The following is a 17522-nucleotide window of genomic DNA, read 5'->3' on the forward strand; positions in this document are numbered from 1 at the left end:
TCAATCTTGTGATAGCCTGTGTTCAGTTACAGAGTGAGATCTCTTCTTTTAAATTTTTCATATATATATATATATATATATATATATACATATATATATATACATACACACACAACATATCTATTTATATATGTGTATGTGTGTGTATACACATACATACATATATACATACACACACACACGCATATAGCTATACACACATACATATATACATACACACAAACAGATGTTGCACATACCTTACATGCAAAAATATATATACACACACATGTCACATATACATTACAAACAAACTTACCTTGCAGCAGATCTGATCAGTACAGGACCTAGCAGGCTGGCACCATGTAATTAGGCCCCGCCCCTCCCTCTCACAGCAAAATGCAGCGATTCGCAGGTCAATTGGGAGGGGGCGGAGCCAAATGACTCAATTCTAATGGAATCACATCATACTGGCTCCGCCTTCTCCATATTTACCAGCGAACCACGGCAATTTGCAACGAGGGGCGGGGCTTAAGAACATGGTGCTTGCACTCTAGTCTGTCAGGGGGGGGATTCTGGGTACTCATCCTGCGTGCTCTATTGTTGAGTTTATGTTTTTGGACTGACATAGTGTATACTATATTTGTTTTCCTATTTTTTTGGTAAAATAACCCACACACCTTGAGACTAAAGGTTGGAAAAGCGCTGAACCCCCCACTCCCCCATTTGATCCCACTATCTTTTTATTTGTTGAGTTCCAAAATTTCGAGCTGCATTCTCTTAACCTCTGTTGGACCTTTTTCATTGTCGCAAAATATCTAAACTTCTATGCGTGTCCCATCAGGACCTGCCTATCCTGGAAGCCAAAAGTTAATGATGACCCTCCTCCATTAGATATCTAGGTATCTCCTTGAAAAATTATTATTCCCAATTGTATAAAGCAAATTATGTGCTCCTTCTTTGTACACTGGCTCAGGTTTTTGACAGATGGCGGACAAATTTTAATTCCTAGATTAGGAAAATTTATACTGTTAGAATGAATCTTATTCCAAACCCTGCCTGTTCATATCCCACCCGTGGCGTTGATCTCCTTGTCTAGGGGAAGTTTGGGGAGGCCTGAAGCCTAGAATAAAAAGGTCACAACTGTCCACACCAGTGTTGGAGAGGGGGTCTTGGTCTACTGGTCTTCATACATTATTATTACGCTGCCCATTTAAATAATATAATTTCATGGCACGCTAAACCCTTGGTGGCACTGGCATAACTATATTAGGTGCGGCTGCTATGGGGCCTGGGCCGCCACAGGGGCCCGGCCCTCCCCCTACACTGCCAGGCTAGCTCAGAGGGCACCTCTGCCCTCCTGGTCACCTCTGTCTCTCCTCTCTGACTGATACTGTGAGGAGGCGAAGCAGTGACCCAGGTATGTCCCAGCAGGCTCAGCACGGCCACTTTTCCTCCCATCATTAGTCGGAGCTGACTAGGAGAGGAGATGTGCCCGCTCTGTGCAGCACATGCTGAAGGAAGACGACCATGGGGGGGGGGGGAGTTAAGTTGTGGAGGTAAGAGGGTGGGTGGCGGAGGGGGAGGGCGGGTGTCAGCGGGGAACCTATGAAAATTTTGCTATGGGGTCCCCCTAGGTATAGTTACGCCCATAATTGGTGGGTTTCTATAGAAGCTCAGCTCGATTTGTTGGCTCCACTGGAATTGCAGGCCGGCCTCGGCATACTCAGTACCCATGATTCAAATTTTCGCTTACTCTGTGGGACAAAGTTAATAAGACTACTAAGACATCCATGCATGAGTACAGGTGGATTAATTATTACCTCAGTCAAGCAGGGATATCTCTAATGTCTGAACTGTGAGTGGGCCATGAAGACCAGATTTGAAAAACAGGATGTAGTTAATAGACCGGCGGACGCGATGTCGCCGGTCTAAATCCCGACTAGTACTGTCCGACAAGGGACTTAAGATAGGCATCGAAATGCCGACGCCTATGATAAACCCGACGCTGGAGGAACGACCACTGCCATTCCGATCAACCTTGGACGGGTAAGTATAACACTTAGCCCGGGGATGGGGGGAGTTAGGTTTAGGGACCACCTGGGGGGACTTGGGGTTAGGCACCCCCCGGGGAAGGTTAGGGTTAGGCTAGGGGAAAGAGGGGCAAGGGTTAGGCATCACCCCAGGAGGGTTAGGTTTAGGGTGAGGGGAGGGGGGTTAGATTTAGGTACCCCTGTGGGGAGGTTACGGTTAGGCACTAGGGGGGAGGTTAGGCACCCCTAAAGAAGGGTTAGGGTTGGGGGAGGTAGGGTTAGCTGTCGGTATTTGATCCGCCGGCATTACATACCGGTTCCTTGGAAAACAATTGTCGCCATTATGCTTCACAAACCAGACATAGGAGATGAGTCAAATTTTTGTGCACAGATGCAAAAGGCAACGCACGTGCAAATGTACGCATTTTTGTGTATCTGAAGGAACTCTGACTGATCTGTCTCTTCGTGAAATTGGGTGTTTCAGGGCAGCAACCACGCGAGTGCATGAAACCACCCTGACATGTGGGAGTGTCATGGGAGCATCGTGGGTGTGTATTAAAATCTCAGTGCGATTCTAAGTCGTGTTCGGCGATTCTAAGTCGTATACGGGGAAGGGAAGCGTTTCTGGTGGATCGTTAGCATGGGGCTGGTGTAAGTGCCGATACTAATGATGACGGTTAAGGTGGGTAGCATAAAATCACCGGGCAGCATGGCTTTCCACTACAAGACGCACAAACCTCCGCATTATTGCTGCAGGTTCTCTCATTAGCACAAGGTAGTAAATCAAAATCAAGCTTCTGTGGCTATTTGTAGGAAATCTAGGCAAAGTTGTGTATGGCGCCAAATAATATTTCTCACTGCACCTTGGCCATTCTGCTGGTCATAAATAAAGCCCTTGACCACTTTATCATTGTCGCAGATAGATGCCTCATTAGGGCCAAAACTAGAATTTTTGTCACCCAGCCCCCTTCCCCCCAAAAAACCCAAAGTAAAACAAAAAAAGGGGTGTTCTTCTGAAAAAGGGGTGTGGTTTTGTGATGGCAATGCCCCTTACACATTATGCCACACTAAGTAATGCCCCTTATAACACATTGTGCCACACAGTAATGCCCCTTACACATTATGGCAAAATGTAGTACCCCGTATACATATTATGCCAGACAGTAGAGTCCCTTATACACATTACACCACAGTATAGCCCATTATACACGTTACACAACAGTAGAGCTCCTTATACACGTTACACCACAGTAGTGATCCTTATACACATTATGCCATGATAGAGACCCTTATACAATTTTGCCATGGTAGAGCCCATTATGCACATATACCATGGTAGACCTCCTCCACCTCATTCCTTCTCCTACTCATCATTCCTCCTTCTCATGGTATGCTGCTTACCTTTGTTGCTCTGCGGCTGTACTCAACAGCAGCCACAGAGAGGCTCCTGTGCCCGGCGAAGTACAGACACTGCAGGAGACGGGGAGGAGGGGGAGCCCACAGGGGCACAGGCACACCACCCTGGTAAGGCATGTACCCCCTAGTTGCGGCGCTGGCCTCATACATGGTGTTTTGAAATAGCTGTTATACATTTTGGAGGTTACTTCTACTTTAAAGTGTGGCTTTTACAAACTACCATTGCATTTAGCAAAAAAAATGTATATTGTCTATAGAATCCATTTAAATTGAACTGCGCCTTTGACCACTGTGTATTAAAGTAGGTGTCCTTGGAAGTTAGTCAGCAGTGTCATTGACACTGGTGACTAATTTCCTAGGAGTCAGAAAACAATGTCAGGGATTAGTGCATATATCTTGAGTATCTATGGAACAATATTACTGAAACCGCTCTATGCTTAAACAAAGCAAATCTGTTCCTCCTGTTCAAGGAACAGGCATCCTCAGATTCATATTATAACTGATCACAGGTCACATTCGCACATTTGTAAAGGAGGGAGTAGATGCACTTACCAAGAGTATGTTGCTTAGACTCATGAGCTGGGAAATAGCTGCATTGAAAACGAAATCCTCAGTGAAGTAGCTGGTTACCTAGCAACACAAACAAAAAAAGGCATTTTTACAATTATTCATTTATGGAACTTAACAGAAATGGGTTAATTTCTCAAGGTGAATCATTTTATAATTTTCATGCATGGTTTACAGGCTACACCTGTTTTGGAAGTGGTTCATAATTACCATACTGACAAAAACTTTTGTTTTTGGTAATTCGTATAAAAAGGAAGGAAGAATACAATGCTATTGTGCACTGGTGGTAATTATTGTTGTACATATACCTAACATACCTCCATTGAAAATTAGGACAGATTGAGCCATGATGTTATCCACACGCCCGTATACATACGAGGGTGGTTCAGTAAATAAGGTAACAAGACCGCTCATTGTGTAAATTTATTCAACTTGCACATATATGTATAATCAATAGTATGGCCTTGCTACAGATTATTTTTTCACATAGTCCCCAATTTCTTCCAAAAGTACACCATGTCATCTGTCCCTGCATAGAAGAAATCAGTGTCAATCTCCTGAAGCCATGATGGCTTGCTGAATTTCACCATCGGTTGCTAATCGCCTTCCACCCAGGTGCTTCTTCAATAGTCAGAAGAGATCAGGGCTGTAGGAAGATGATCCTGTACCTTCCCATTGGTAGTTCTGTAACAACTCACGCGTGCCATTGGCCGCTGAGTGTGGCCTGGCATTATCGTGCAGCAGTACGACGTCTGTCGCAGCAACAATGGTCGTATTCAATAAATTGTCCTGCACAACCGGTTCAGTGTGTCACAACAGCGGTCATCATTCACAGTATCTTCCTTGGTGAGGAAGTCAACAAGAAGCATGCCCTTGTGGTCCCAAAACATAGTCATGACCTTCTGATGGAGTTGTTTTGAATTTCTTTGGGGACGATGCGTGTTTCCATGTCATGGGTGCTTGCTTAGTCACCGATGTCACATGATGCACCAACGTTTTATTGCCTGTAACAATACACTGCAGGAACTGCTCTCCCTCCTCATGGTACCGCGTCAAGTGCACGAGAGACAATCCCATCCTATTGGTTGTGAACTTCTGTGAGTTGCTACTATACCCAGCGTGAATACATTTTTCTGTACCCCAGTTGATCATGAACGATGTTATGCACAGTACCCACTGCGATGTTCAGTTCATCAGTAATATCACTAACTCGAATGCGTTGTTCTTCTGAATCAGACCTTCAATGCGGCACAAATTGTCATCAGTGTTGGATATGCTTGGCCAGCCGGATCGCTGCTCATCTTGAACATCTGTCCTGCCGTTATCAAAGGCAGTGCATCACACCTAAATCTGTTTCCGTGACATGACGTTATCACTGTACACCTCTAAAAGTTGTCGGTGAATTTCAGCTGCTTTTGTGCCGTTTAGACGCAGAATTCTGATCACACTATGCTCCTCAATGTTTGACCATGTGTCTGCCAGCCCTGCCATCTTACAACTGATGTTGAGACAGTATGACTGATATGAGGCGCAGTCTAATGGCCGTGAGGCGAACCAGTGGTCAACATGCTCTGGCCTGGCGGGAAATTAGAATGAAACAGAGAACGTGAGAAGTCTTGTTACCTTACTTATTAAACCACCATCTATATAGTTGCAAGATTAGATTAATGGGTTAGACAGTCTTCGACATCATCACTCTTTGCCATCTTTTGCAAAAAATGACTAGCCCATATAGAGCTGGAGCTAGTTGTGACATCCTTGGAGGCATTTCCAGACAGTGTTGCCAGGTGCTGCACCGTCTCTTTCATGGCTTTGCGGTCTTGGTGCTGCTGCCTCCAGGTTTCCTCAGCATCCATTTATTATTGCCTCCGGAGCTCATCAATATTTATTTGCTGTTGCCTCTGGGTCTCCTCAATGGCAGATTGCTGCACCCTGGTAGCTTTCTGCTGAGTCGCTGAAGCAGCGCCTTGACTACTGTATGTCTACCATGGTATCTCGTGGTATTCACAGGAATTTCACAATATAACAGTCTTTTTCAAACAGCAAAAAATAAATGGGTGCCTGTCGCTTTACATTTTTCATAAAAAAAAATAAAAAAAAATGTTTGGCTGCAATTTAGGTGCATTGCTTTCATTCTCCACCATGTATCACAAGATTGGGTTAAGGGGTGCTGTCTCGTGGGGTAGACGATGGCAGCCATTCAGAAGCACACCAGTCCAGGGCCTTGATTAAAATATCCGCAGGTAGTTTTTTTGTACAAAACAAACAAAATCATAAAAATAAGTACTAGCTTGTCAGGCTCTAAGTAGCTTAATGGATTTCCCTCTCTAACCAGTGGACCGATGCTGTCTGGATAGCTTCCCACAGCTCCCTGATATTTGCAAATGCAACTGGTCGATTGGGTTCATGTCTGGCAAACGTGATGGCCAATTAATTCATCTGAACTCTCCAGAATGCTCCTTGAACCAATTCTGGACAACTTGGGTCATTGACGTGTTCAGGAAGACCAGTGGGCCCAACCCATGCAATGTGAACACATCCACACCATTAGGGTACCACCACCAGCCTGCATGGTGCCTTGCCAACTGTGGTCCATGGCCTCATGGGGTTTGCACTACTCCCAGACCCTACCATCAACCCAAAACAAGAACCGTGACTCATCGGACCATGCCAGTGACATGCGGTGAGGTTAATGGCTGGGGAGGCACACATGGAGATGGGTCTGAGTGCTGGGAGCCTGTCTCACCTCCTACTCACTGTAACTCTCCGCTCACTACACTAGGCATCACTGTTTTTTTCTTGCTGTTGCTGACTGAGCTCCGATCTCTAAACACTGCAGTACACTTCCTGGTTACATGACAAATCCAAGGTGTCCATCAGTGCTGAAGACACGCCGCCATACTCAGAGGCATGCCTCTATTTCTACTACTTGTGGGGTGGCCCCATCCCCAGTTTTGCAAGCAATGTCTGACTATACTGAAGCGAGGCTAAGCTGTTGCTGCCTCATCTCTCGTCTCCCTGCAGTCCCAGGGAGCGCCACATAGCTGGTGATTGTTAATTATAAAAAATATTACAATAAATAAAGAAGATGATTCTAAGTTATAAATATCTTCTTATATTATTCTAATAATTTTTATATCCAATCTCAGGAGTATAACAGGGGAGGCTCTGCCTCTCCTGCCTATCTTGACTGCACGCCCCTGGACCACGCCACATGTTGCCAGTCCTCCAGGGTCCAATTAGCCCAGGTGAGGCGCTGTGTCCGGTGTTGTAGTGTTAACAGAGGCACTCTGGTAAGTCTTCTGCTCCCATATCTGATGGAAGCAAAAGAACGCTGCACTGACCTGCTGGATATTTGTCTGGTACCTCCTGTATTATTTATTTATTATTTATTACCAGTTATTTATATAGCGTACACATATTCCGCAGCGCTTTACAGAGAGAATATTCGGCCATTCACATCAGTCCCTGCCCCAGTGGAGCTTACACTCTATATTCCCTACCACATGTACACGCACACACATAAACACTAAGGTAAATTTTTGTTGGGAGTCAATTAACCTACCAGTATATTTTTGGAGTGTGGGAGGAAACCGGAATACCCGAAGGAAACCCACGCAAGCACATGGAGAATATACAAACTCCACACAGTTAGGGCCGTAGTGGGAATCGAACCTATGACCTCAGGGCTGTGAGGCAGTAATGCTAACCATTATACCGTCTGTGCTGCCCTGTATTGAATGTGGATGTGATTTGAGCCAGTGTTGCTTGTCTGTTACCACAGACAATTCTGGCCAGACACCTTTGGTCACTATCATTAAGCACCACATGGTGGGCGGTAATGCCTTCCATGCTGTATTCTTGGCACACACATGACAACACCGTAGATCGGAATGTCCTATTTGTCGGGCACCCACTATCATGCTCCGTTTGAACTTACGATAATTTATGTCGCCTTGCCATAAACAGTCTAACTGGTATTCAAACTGACTCACAAGAGGTCATATTACAACTGATGCAGGTCTAGCAGGTCTAGGCATTCCCAAGACGTTGCCTACCTTTCCCTGTATGCACTACTAGCAAGGATACCAGGCGTTTCCCGGGTTGAAGACTGGACCCTGAAGGTGTACCCTAATTTGTTTACATTGTCCTCGCCTATTAGCCCATTCCATTGATCCTGCAAAGGACCCCACTGTTTGCTAACATGAATGCATGTGTAAGGGGCATTACTGTGTGGCATAATGTTAGAACGGGCATTACTGTGGCATAATGTGTAAGGGGCACTACTTTTGTGTGGAATAATGTGCTATATGGGGCACTACTACTATGTGGCATAATCTGTAATGGGCATTACTATGTGGTATAATGTGTAAGGGGCATTACTGTAAGGCATAATTTATAAGAGGCACTACTACTGCATGGCATAAGGCATAATGTGTTTAATGGGTACTACTGTGTGGCAGAACCTGAATGGGTTTCTGTGTGGCATAACATAAATGGGCTCTTTATGGGGGCAAATGTATATGTGTTTTGTTTTGTTTTTTACCTATTGCGGGGCCCTTTTAAGATCTTGCTATTTGCCCCAAAGTTCTACATACGCTCTTGCATCCAAACACAGAGTGCTGACTAATATATATGGTCACTTTAAAAAGGACTAAAAGCTGGGTACACATTTTTTTCCCGAGGCCAACGTATCGTCAAAATAGTCTAGTATATACCCACTATATTAGCTGTTGTGCACGCCTGTTTGGTCATCAGCCGCATTGTCAGGACACCCCTACATGCAGCTCAACCCGACAATGCGGCTGGCGATCCCATGCCGCAAGATGCAGCAGGGGCCAACATATCGAGCGGTCGGGCACGGATTGTCTAATGTGTATTGGCCGCTTGATATGTTGGCCCGTCGGAGTGGGATTCGCCCATCGCATTGCTGTGTACACATATCGTTAATGTATTGTGTACCCAGCTTAACTCTGGATTTAATATGAATTTGCATGAGTCAGAAAGTGTGACATTAGCTGACTGTGAGGTCAAAATTATACTTTTGTAGCTTTCACACAGGTTTTGGCAGACTCACAATTTCCACTTGAGCCAGCACCGGAACGGTGTAATTTAAGAGTGTCCCCATTTCTAGGGATTGTTAAATCGAAGTTAAAACCTAGGCAAAGACCTAATCCTGGTCAAACTACACCACCATGCCAAATTTGGTAGAGCTAGGTCCAAAACTCTGGCCGTGCATAAAGGACAAACAGACAGGCTTTCTCGCTTATTATATAGATTACTGGAAACCTAAAATAAAATTGTACTCATTTCAATGAATCCATTAACAGTGGATCAGGCCGAAACCTACATGTACAATCATGCACTGCATTCACTGTTTCCCCAGTAATATCAACAACCAGATTGCAGCTTAGCGGAGCAGCTAGTGTTTTAATTATGGTTGCTCAGTCAAATGTTGCACGAAAAAATTACACAAGTGTGGCAAGAGACAGGCCAGACAGTTCTAAGCCTGAATAGCAGTGAATGTTTCCCAAACAATATTATGCCACAAAAAGCCAGCATTTCAGGACATTCTGAACGAAAGCTCATGTTATATGGGCATAATATATGTCATGGGAATAAGCTAACATAAAATTCTTCATGAATACAAAACAAAAATCAGTATAATTATCTAACCCTGAAGTTTGTGTTATAAAGGGTTATTTAAAAAACACGATGATTCACATCTGGGCTTCTGTGAAAGCAGGACAGAATTACCATATTTTTATATTCAACTACCATATTTTTATATTTATTTTAACAATATCCACTTATCCACTTCTACTCAACACTGTATGTGTATAATCATCTTCAATGTGAAAATACGCACTAGCATTCCAAGATTACACTTTAACTCTTATACGACTGATTACCTTACAAACAGTAAGATTTCTGTTTTGCCAGATTTTTTGGGCCTCTGCTATTTCATTCTTGCTGAGAAGTTTGGGAGAGGGTACAACTGAGGAGCTCCTGGCTTCAATAAACTTGCTTGCTATTGCCCACACTCGTGACTGCCACCTCTGTACCCCAGGTATTGCGTCAGCTGCGAAAAAAAAAAGCCCTGATCAGAAATAAATCAAATGAAAATGTTCAAACGGATACAACATTGCAAAGGCTGCTTCCAATACTCATTTTTAGAAGACATAATATTTTTTGACATTTTAGATTTGATATCTCACGGCCTCATACCCGACTGCTGTGGCTAGATATTATATGGAACATATAGCCAAGGCTAAGCTCTGTTAAGAAAATTTACTTTACTATTGGGGAATGTGTGACTCCACGATTATGTGTCGACAATGGATTGGAGAATTTTTATACAGCCTGATCTTGGATTACAGCGTTTGGAGGCAAGTGAATGGTATTCTGTTTCCCAACAGTTCCAAACAAGCCCTACGTTCAGTTACAGTTGCATTACCAGAGCTCCAATCTGTGTAGGGCTAGTGATGCACCCCCCTTATTTGGGCACTTGTTGATATGGAACAAAGCTCATTCTTTGATGATCTCAGCTGCCTACTTGGTGCTATGGATCAGCAAAGATGATGTGAAAAAAAAAATGGGTTACTCCGAGCTGGAGGATGTGATAGATTGCATACAAAATATAAACCATAGCCTTGATGTTAATTTTATAACGTTTAATGAGTCTAAATATAATTATAAATATATCAACTGATTGATAATGTTATGTAACTCATATTTTACTTAGAAAAACATGCCTTAGGAACAGCTTATTTGAGGAATTAGGCCCATCCACATAAACAGATGATTGGGAAGGTAGCAAAACCTCAAGGACTGTTTAATGTGCCCGATACTTTGAATGTCACATGAGAAAGACTTAGTAATTGTAGATAGTGGTGGCATCCAGCAATTCCCCTCCCAAGACAGGGAACTGTAAGACCACACAGCCGGAATTCAGGGTACAGTCTTTAATTAGACGTATCACTCACTCCGTCTCTAGCCAATACAACCCCAGTCCGGAGCTCCTGCACCCTAGTCCGAGTGGTTCTCCTCCACCCTGACCAGAAGTGGGTGCTTGGTGATGACATCATCGGCAGGCATGCGGCACGATCCAGGTCACCCTGACCCGGATCATGCCGTTTACACTGCAGGGTTTCACGGGTTATTCCAGTGTTAAACCCTGCAAGTTACCTGGTGTGGATTGCAGGGTCAATCGACCCAGCAATCCAGCCCTTTCCCCTTTTACACCAAGGAGCTACCCGGGATAACCCTGCAATAACCCAGGTTTTAGCTCTGGTGTAAAAGGGGTATTAGTGTTGGCAGCTTCACATAAGTTTTGTAAATCTATAGACTGATACTTAACTCCTCTTAGAAGTGCTGTTACGCGTTCTAGTTCCAAACGTTATGCCACTTTTTATCAACTGTTCCACACACCAGATTGTACAAAGCCCTCTTTACCGTCTGTTTCATGCTATTGTATATAATGTTTGCATCATGAGCACCTCAATTTACTGTGCTGCATAATATATGTTAGGAACTTAAAAGATGATATTTTTTAGATTCAAATATATTTATGCTTTTGTGCCTTATATCAAAGCAGACACTTTCACTGCCAGCTGCATTAATGTTAAGATAAACTATTAATTTCCCATAAACTGAGAATATCTCTTTTCTATGTCTAAAATAGCAGATACCGACAAGCTAACCCAACGCCTGCCAAACTTGCACAGAACAAAATGTTCCTTCAGGATATAAGAAAGGCTGAGGAAAACCTGGGTCTGATCAAACAGTCTCAAACAGCAAAAGGAGATCTATCTTTCAAACTTTAAACCTTAAGTACAAGTCATGTATGTCTCAGTATCAGAACAGACACCTGGCAGTCATTAAACTTAACCGATGAGCTCAGGAAATATCTGCTTCTATTCATTAACTCAACCAATGAGCTCAGTAAATAACGGCTTCTATTCATTAAACTCAACAGATGACCTCAGTAAATATCGGCTTCGATTCATTAAACTCAGCTGATGAGCTCACTAAATATCAGCTCCTAAATGTTAGTTTATTTTTCTAATTCAATACTTAATGTAATAACACAAGTGTATTCGAGATATAAACAATTGAAAGCAATTGAGAAGTAACCTGGACAGCACGCGCATTCGTTCCGACATCAGAGCGAATGCCCGTCAACAGTGATTGTGCGTCCACACTGAACGACTTTAATGAATAGTTTTCATGCTAGGCTGTGAACACTGTAGCGCCCTGCTAAAACAGCCTGGCCGCTGCCGTTCTGGCGTCGCGTGAATAGATGCCGTGCGCATGCGAATGGCATCTATTCACATTAATTGGGAGCTGCCCCGCACCTGTTATGTCATTCACTAACAATGCATTGGCCACTAGCATTATAGCTAGGTTTGATGTGCAGCACATCAAACCTGGCTACTGTCGCTAGTGACCGCGGCAGCGTGCAAACATGCATTCACACTGAGCGATGTAGGTGATATGTCGTTCCGAAAAGGCAAATCTTCCCAACATCGCTTCAGTGTGTCAGTGTGTACCTAGCTTTAGTAGACAAAACACCCATTACAATGTTCAAAGGGCATCATTAACATACAGAAAGTAAACTGATACTAAGAAAACTGAAGGCTGTAGAATGAATTTAAAGACACTGACAGTAAGTATTAGTCTACAGAAAAATAAAATGGATAGATACTGTATGTAAGTATCCAGCTGCTCAGGCTGATGGCCAGAGACCAGACCCAATTTGGACACTAATTTGTTTGGCCAAATTGAATAGATCTCAATTACTCAATAGTTATGCTGCAAGCCTGAACCACATACAGCCTAATCAATATCGTTCATTGACAATTGCACACATACAAATGGTAATCATCAGTTAATCATTATTTTCCACTAGAAATGCTAAAAGTCAATTTGCATTTATCTTTCTTGGCAATCACGGATCTCTACTTAAACAGCAAATCTGCGCCAATTTAGCTTAAATCAATAAAAAATTCTAACAAAGTTTCCATATTTTGCTAAAGTAAGAGTCACGTAAATCTTATAAATACAGCACAAATTGAATTACTCTTGTCCGCTGGAAACATTGATTAAAAAAAAACACAGCCATAACATTATATATAATGACAAAGAGTAATCATGTCCTATAGGAATGATGTCTTATTGTCACACCTGTCTTCATACAGTAGGAGTGAACTGCCATATTATCAGGGAATAATTATGAATCTAAAGAACAAAGAGCTGAAAGGAATAGTGGGTCTGTAATACTAACTTTTAAAATGAATACAAGCAGTGCTCAAGATACTGTAGCTTGCGATTGGTCCTCCTGCTCACACGTTCCCCTCAGCCACCATTTAGTAGTGGTGAATTGATTTGCTGGCCCTATATTATAGAGCTGGCAGATCCTAGGAAAAATGGCTGCAAATAGCATCCCCCAGGGCTACAAGGAGGAGCATATCTTTCAGGTAGTGGCAGCGCAGCTTTAAATGTGAAAAGGCTTAGTAAATAGCACAGTTAGAAAGCAGGGCCATAATTAGGGGTGTGTGACCTGTGCCGTCACGCTGGGAACACCATCACTGCTCCAGGGAACCTGCATGAGGCTTGACGACCGGCACCCTGCAGCCAGTAGCACTACTGTAGAGCCGCCCGAAGCATGCAAGAGATGCTCAAGGGCAGGCAGAAGCGTCCATAGGATGCTTCAGCCATTGCTCTACTTCTCAGAGCCGACGGCCCCACCCACTAGACATCACTGATTTAGGGGGTGGGGCCGGCACAGGACACAATGCCACCTTGTTACAACGCTTAAAGAGAATCTTATGAAAGCACTATATAAAGATAGTACTATCTGAATAACTGAGCCCTCGAACTCTACAAAGGCATTTTAAATAAAAGCCATGTTCATGAATTCCTTGTTTCTGAGGTAAATTACTATTAAAAGACAAAAATGTAATCATCAATAATATTACTCACCTTTAATGCTAAGAACACCTTATTTTATGAAAATATAATGAGAATTATGCTATGTCTCATAAGCATATATCTTACTCTTTAATTTTTGTTATTTTTGTAAATGCATTGTGAAAGGTTTAAAAAATAAATAAAAATAAGCTGAATTCTATTGACATCAGTCATAGCCAGAAGTTAAATCACAATTGCTGGAAAAAGAACTGGATAAATATCCACTACAGTGACATGACACTATTTACGAAAACGTCCCTAATTGGATATTTTATGAAGGCAGGAGGAGCTACTTACTCTTTACATCCCATAATATGTCTTGCTCTGGAGGGGCTGCAAATAAAAGATAGAGACGAGTAGTGTCAATGCCGTATTTCTCCACCATTTCCTCCGGATCCACTCCATTGTGTTTGGATTTGCTCATCTTCTCCCATGTTATCTGGAGTTTCTCCCCGGTCTCGGCATGAACATATTCAGATCCTTCCAGACAAAAAAAAAATTACAATGTTACAAGTAAAAAAAAAAATATGTGCGTTACGGTGGGATTATAAGTGGTAAACTCACCTGGTAGACCACTTTCACACATGCGTAACAATGGGATTCATGTATCAAGCAGTTAAAAGAGTAAAGTGGACCAGTGGAGAAGTTGCCCATAGCAACCAATCAGATTTGAGGTAGCATTCACAAAGTACATTCTATAAAATGATAGGTAGAAGCTGATTGGTTGCCTTGGCAACTGCTCCACTGGTCTGCTTCGCCACTTCTTTCACTGAGTGATATATGAACCCAATGTGTATTCTGTAAATATGTGTGTACAACTTAATAATTGTTATGATGGGTAAACAAATATATGTTAGGTTTTTAGCACTGTATATGTAATGATTTTTTAAACCATGTTGTTGTAACAGTAGGGTTTAGACACTCCATATTTAAAGAATGTATACGTAACTTTAAATAATAGCATCAAATATACTTCTTATACAAGCTTCTATTACCAGTATGTTCACAGTCGTAATGCCAATCCGGTTAACATGCTCTAAGTAGCGTGTTAACAGTGTCGACATGTTGGGGTCTGAATTCCGGGATTAATAATGTCACTGTCGACATGGTGACTGTTAATCCCCCATCCCCATAAAACTATGCTCTGTGGCTCTGCCCCTGTGATGCTGAAAAGCAATTCAACGTGACCCCACTTAAGGTGGATCCTGTGAGCATTTGATTTCGGGGACAGCTCCATGAATGAAGTGCAAAGTCTACATATTCATTTTATCTTTTGCTGCTTTTAGAGAGAGCTGGGACAAGGAATTTCTTTATTTTACCGGTAATTTATGGCAATTTTAAAAAGGTTATAAATTTGACTTTTAGTAGATCCCTACTTTATCGATACAACAGATTATTTTTAGGGGATTTTCCTGAAGTTATATAAGAAAGCATGACCAAATGCGATTAAATTAAACCACCCAATTCACTTCCATGCAACTTGGTACTACTTTGAAAGTCAAATGCTTATGTAATCTTATTTCTAAAATGTTTTTGATAATGCACTATTTAATAGTTCCCCCTAGGCTGTGGTCATAATGGCTTTAGCATAATATGAGTAGGTACCATCATATGCAGACAAGACCAAAGGTGCTATCCTGGTTGCATTGCATTTCAACATTTTGTTTTCTTGACCTGGAATTTTATATGGTCAACTATATCTCTATGTTAGGGAGGTTTTGTGACGTCAGGACATGGACAGATTAACAGAAGTTTAGTTTTTATGACAACAGGAATCTCCTTTTCTGGGGATACTATGGGCCTTATTTAGATTTGTCAACAGTGTGTTTGCTTGGTGTGCTCGGTAATAAATATGGACCTTCACCCCATTCATTCACGGCTAAAACTAGCCATCTTCACGATCAGCGCAAGTCTGAATCAGTCCTATAACTGGTGCAAGAAATACCCGCAATTCTGCCCACATGCCGATGACATGCATTTAGAACACTTGTCCTACTGGCAAGTTACACCCATTCTGCTGCAAGCTGAGATGTGACTGAGATATGTATGGCAGGGAATTGCCAGCCCTTGGTCGTAGTTGCATATATGCCTGGCTCAGATGCATGTGAGGTGTGATAAATTGCAAGATCCATCAGCAAAGCAGATTTGCATGCCACTCTGAAGCAGCCCTTTTCTCTGTTCTATACATGCAGTGCTATGGGATGACCAACAAGTATCTTTTCTGAGCAGCTGGAAACTATTTCTAAAAAAACTTTACATGTTGAACAATGGGTCTGGATTTTTTAATTTAAGTCTATATACTGTACTCCGTCAACATGGGATCTGTGTATCACTATGATGGGTAAAGAGTCTTTGATTGGTGTGGACTTGCTCGCTGATTTAGGCAGCTGTGACAGTTCCAAGAAATATGGTGATAACATATGCCTGTGATGGCCAAAGGGTAATCCCTTTTATCTTTCCTTACTCCCCTCTTTACTGTACCACAACACTAATGATTTTATCTCTACAAGTTAGGGTCCACATTATACTGACAATCTTTTGTTTTTCTATGTTGTTTAAAAAATAAAATGACCATGATATTTTTTTTTCTTATTGCAAGTGAATGTTCCAGATTTGTAGTTATTGTTTCTGTTGATACAGCATTTTGATGCAACCGTACAAATTAATGTTGCTGTATGACTAAAAAACATTTATTGGGGAAAAAAAAAAGTCACAATTCACCCGTGTGAAGCCTGTCTGCACCTATCACCTGTGTGAAGCCTGTTCACGCCAGTCACCCGTGTCAAGTATGTCCGCACCAGTCACCCGTGTCAAGTATGTCCGCACCAGTCACCCGTGTCAAGTATGTCCGCACCAGACACCCGTGTCAAGTATGTCCGCACCAGACACCCGTGTCAAGTATGTCCGCACCAGTCACCCGTGTCAAGTATGTCCGCACCAGTCACCCGTGTGAAGCCCTTCCGCATAGTCACCCATGTGAAGCCAATGCGCATCAGTCACCCGTGTGAAACCTGTCCCGACCTCACGTCACCCATGTGAAGCCTGCCCGCACACGTGAAATCAATCTGCTCAACACAGAATAAACAAAGGGAAAACAGAGCATCACAGACTCTATTTCCAATAAAAATATAAGTTCACCTTTTTTGTTTCTATTACAATAGTCCATCAAAAATATCCACACATAGCTAACCTCTAATATCCACTTCATTCCTCTTTAGGCATCTCCCACACGAGGATAGCTTAAAAGTTTGTCCTTTGATAAGGCCTTGTACCAAGAGCTTGCTGAAAGGCTCCCTTCAGAAAAAGAACAACAAGGACATTAAGAGAGCAGCACAATGAAAATCATGAGAGGAAAAACAAATCATATTCACATTTGTTTTGGTCTTATCTTTCTTAATAAAGCATAATAAAACATAGTGATAGTTTAGATAATATAAAATGAAATATATTCCACACTCCAATGCAATTAAATGCCTCCAATGGACAACTTTATTTTGATGAAAGCATCGCTCATTGAATTTGAGAGACATTTCCAAGTACTAAGGCCCTCATTCA

At 42.4% G+C, this 17522-nt stretch overlaps 1 protein-coding gene across 4 annotated transcripts in view; it reads right to left on the reverse strand.

The window, feature by feature from the left end:
• The window catches only part of LARS2 (leucyl-tRNA synthetase 2, mitochondrial), a 268441-nt gene that overhangs the window by 24608 nt on the left and 226311 nt on the right, over positions 1 to 17522 (reverse strand). For all 4 annotated transcript variants that reach the window (XM_088474262.1, XM_088474260.1, XM_088474261.1 and 1 more), the window contains 4 exons: positions 17158 to 17261; positions 14265 to 14447; positions 9908 to 10077; positions 3981 to 4058 (listed from right to left, as the gene is read on the reverse strand). In XM_088474262.1, the coding sequence (XP_088330388.1) occupies positions 3981 to 4058; positions 9908 to 10077; positions 14265 to 14447; positions 17158 to 17261 (535 nt within the window). The remainder of the gene's footprint in view (positions 1 to 3980; positions 4059 to 9907; positions 10078 to 14264; positions 14448 to 17157; positions 17262 to 17522) is intronic.

The sequence above is a fragment of the Taudactylus pleione genome, unplaced genomic scaffold (genome assembly GCF_031769625.1).
Source record: "Taudactylus pleione unplaced genomic scaffold, aTauple2 ptg000150l, whole genome shotgun sequence".
NCBI classification, from domain to species: Eukaryota; Metazoa; Chordata; class Amphibia; order Anura; family Myobatrachidae; genus Taudactylus; species Taudactylus pleione.